Source organism: Drosophila gunungcola, assembly GCF_025200985.1.
Source record: "Drosophila gunungcola strain Sukarami chromosome X unlocalized genomic scaffold, Dgunungcola_SK_2 000038F, whole genome shotgun sequence".
In the NCBI taxonomy this organism is placed as follows: domain Eukaryota; kingdom Metazoa; phylum Arthropoda; class Insecta; order Diptera; family Drosophilidae; genus Drosophila; species Drosophila gunungcola.
In genome coordinates, this window is record NW_026453189.1 from 221,032 (window position 1) to 224,188 (window position 3,157).

The 3,157-nt window shown below is 42.4% G+C and overlaps 1 protein-coding gene across 1 annotated transcript; it reads left to right on the forward strand.

The window, feature by feature from the left end:
- Positions 1-2,053: 2,053 nt before the first annotated feature.
- Positions 2,054-2,935, forward strand: LOC128260739 (uncharacterized). Its single transcript, XM_052993961.1, has one exon. It carries the CDS (start codon positions 2,096-2,098, stop codon positions 2,933-2,935), a length of 840 nt encoding a protein of 279 aa, XP_052849921.1. The 5' UTR covers positions 2,054-2,095.
- Positions 2,936-3,157: the final 222 nt, after the last annotated feature.

A 3,157-nucleotide genomic window follows, 5' to 3' on the forward strand; every position in this document is an offset into this window, starting at 1 on the left:
ACGATTGGACGAATGGATTGCAACTATAACCTTCGTAATGATAATCTTCCACTACCAATACGTATCCGGACTGGAATATTGCGTACGGCTCTGAATGGCTTTTTTGGACTTGCGAGGAAAAGGCCGCATGTGGATTTTTCGATACCATTTCATGACTTCCGTTATGAAACTATGGCAACAGTTTCTGAGAATTCATCAGTCAAAAGAATTGGAATTAATTGCCATAAAATGTATTTTCAAAACATATCTGGAATGAGAACTAAAACTCAGTCTGTCTTCATGAGCACTTCCAACAGTGGTTACGACATAACAATATTGGTTGAAACCTGGCTCAACCTCAACTTCAACTCCAATGAGTTCTTCGATACTAATTTATTCCATGTCTATCGCAAGGATAGAGACTTCAGCAGAATGAAGTGCGAGAGAGGTGGAGGCGTCATCGTGGCTGTCCGTCGTACCTTCTCTTGCTGCGCAGCTGTACTTTCAAACGAGGACTCTCTTCTGGACCAGTTGGCTGTTGAGGTATCTGGATTGTCTGGGAAGACTGTAATAGTTGCTTCTTATATTCCCCCTGGAAGTGACTTTACGCTTTATCAGGCGCATATGAATAACATTGCCTGCCTACATGCCAGCATAGATGACTCTGTTGGTCTTGTTGTGACAGGAGATTTTAATTTGGCATCTGTTGTATGTGTAGTGGAGTATAGAACCTCATATCGTATGTTTAGTTGCGCCACCCAGCGGGTGGTATCGGCTGTAAAGGGCAACCTTAAGAGGGGAAGATTAATCGTCAATAGGTAGGACTGCATTAGCGTTAACGTTTTTAGCGATAGCCCAGCTCTAATCCCGGTTGTAACCCATCTTGTAATAGCCGCCCTCGAAAACCTCATGATTTCTTCTTAATCTGAGTCTCGACCTGAGCGGTTGTAGAACAGCGATAATACAACTAAAGTACAAGCGATAATACAACTAAAAGTAAAGAGGTTGTGGCCGATCAAGGCTTTCGCAGCTCACCACTGCACAAATTTTTGCGCGGCATACGGTATTACAGTGCAGTGAACCAATTCTTGGCCAGATTCTGGCCAAAACGGTTAGTTACCACACCCTCACGGGTAAGTCATAACCTATAACCGGTGCAAGTGAACATGGCCTCATTCAGGCGTTTTATTTGTCATAGGGGACGGCGTTCTTACATGCCCTTTCGTCGCCGAGTACCTCCGGCGATCATATCGTCAGTCATTTCTGCCCCAAAAAGGAAGTTCAGTTCGTCCACGTCTTCGTCTAAACCCCGGAGCAGCAAGGAGAAGGAAACGCCATCAGGAACTCAACATAACCAGCGCCAGCAGCATGCCGCAATAAGTTTTCAGTGCATTTTTTTTGGTATCATACGTCTGTCGACTTAATTAAATTGCATACCAACAAGTGATTATAAACCCGTCTGTGCTCTCATAATCTGCAGCTATGGCCTACAGTAATTAAATCCCAGTATTTCCCATAGTGAAGTGTCTAAAACTAAGTCAGAATAGTGCCCAAAGGTAGACGCAAAGCAAAATGCGTATATAAGAGTAAAAGCAAACTAAATGTAAATATAAAAGCAAACAAAGAAATGCATGTATATGTCGTAGAATGATTAATTTGCCCACTGTATGTGTGTGGCATAGAATGGTTAGTTTGACCATTGTGCATGCATGTACATTTTGAGTGGCGACACGATGTCGCTAACGGTGGTTTTCAGAACGCACAACAGCTCAGGAAAAGAGACATACTCTGCTGTTGAGTAAGGTCTGTTCGTAGGGGCGTAGAAAAGAGATAGCATTATGATTTGCAAAACTTGTGAAATAACTTGGAATGTGCGTAGCGAGTTCAGTTACGATCGCGCCACTGATACGAACAGAACTTGCTGCGTCCGAAAAATGGAAATAAATGAGCCATCTCCGACATCAGAAGTGGGATCTGCTTTGCCTACTGATCCACATTTGTTAGCATTGGAACTGCAAAATCGGAACCTGATGGAAATAATTAAAAACATGCAGACTCCAAGGGTCGACCGAAACCAGAAGAAGGCTTTGCTGAATACGGCAGCCGGATTGTCACGATGCTTATGTCTAAATGGAAAGCCAAGGATTTAGAAGAAATAGCTGTGTCTGTAACTTTGGCTCACATGGCTCAAGTTGACAGCAAGTTGGCGCGCTTGATTTGTACCACCAATGTAAAAACTCGCAATGAGCTACAACAACAGTTGCAGGCACACTCCTTCATGAAGCGTAGCATAGAAGACGATGCAACTGGCTCGGATCGCAAAAAGTTCCAATCTCCGTCCCTGGTGAAATGCAACTACTGCGGAAAGGTTGGGCATAAATATGCCGAATGTCGGGCACGTTTGCAGCAGGGTAAGAGTAAAGGCAAAACCTACAGCGGCACAAATACGACGGGTGTGAAAGATCGATCTGGTGTCAAATGCTTCAAATGTGGCGAAATTGGGCACTTTGCATCCGCATGTCCTAAAGTCCGATCAGGTGGATGCGAAAGAATTTTTGAGAAGCGAGTGGATATCTGCGCAGTAGCTCCACCCTCTGGAACAATAAAGGCATCCGGTGAGTCTGTTCCATTTTGTTTCGATTCCGGTGCAGAATGCTCACTGGTCAAGGAAAGTGTCGCCCATAAATTTAAAGGGAAAAGAGTTAATAATGTTGTAAAACTCAATGGCATAAGTAACGATGCAATTTATAGCACTCAACAAGTTTTATGTAATATAAATATTGAACAATACTGTTTTGAGATTTTGTTACACGTAATTTTAGACAAGTATTTGAAATACGATGTGTTAGTTGGTCGAGAGATTCTTAGCCAAGGCTTTGGCGTGATGATAGACGCTGATAAATTTCAAATTTATAAAACGAAAATGATAGATAAGGTGATTACGAGGATATTATAAGTTCTGATACAGATTTAGTTGATTCCGATAAAATTGTCTTAACAAATATCCTAAAATGCTACTCTGACTGGTTTATTAGTGGAATACCAAAAACTCGAGTCTCGACAGGGCTGTTGGAAATTAAGTTAATAGATCCACAAAAGACAGTGCAACGACGTCCCTATAGGCTTGGCGAGGAAGAGAAAAACCTGGTGCGTTGTAAAATCGATGAGTTGTTAAAAG

Bases quoted from the DNA above. Each gene is read 5' to 3' on its own strand.
- LOC128260739 (XM_052993961.1), top strand. From the start codon at position 2,096: ATGCTTATGTCTAAATGGAAAGCCAAGGATTTAGAAGAAATAGCTGTG.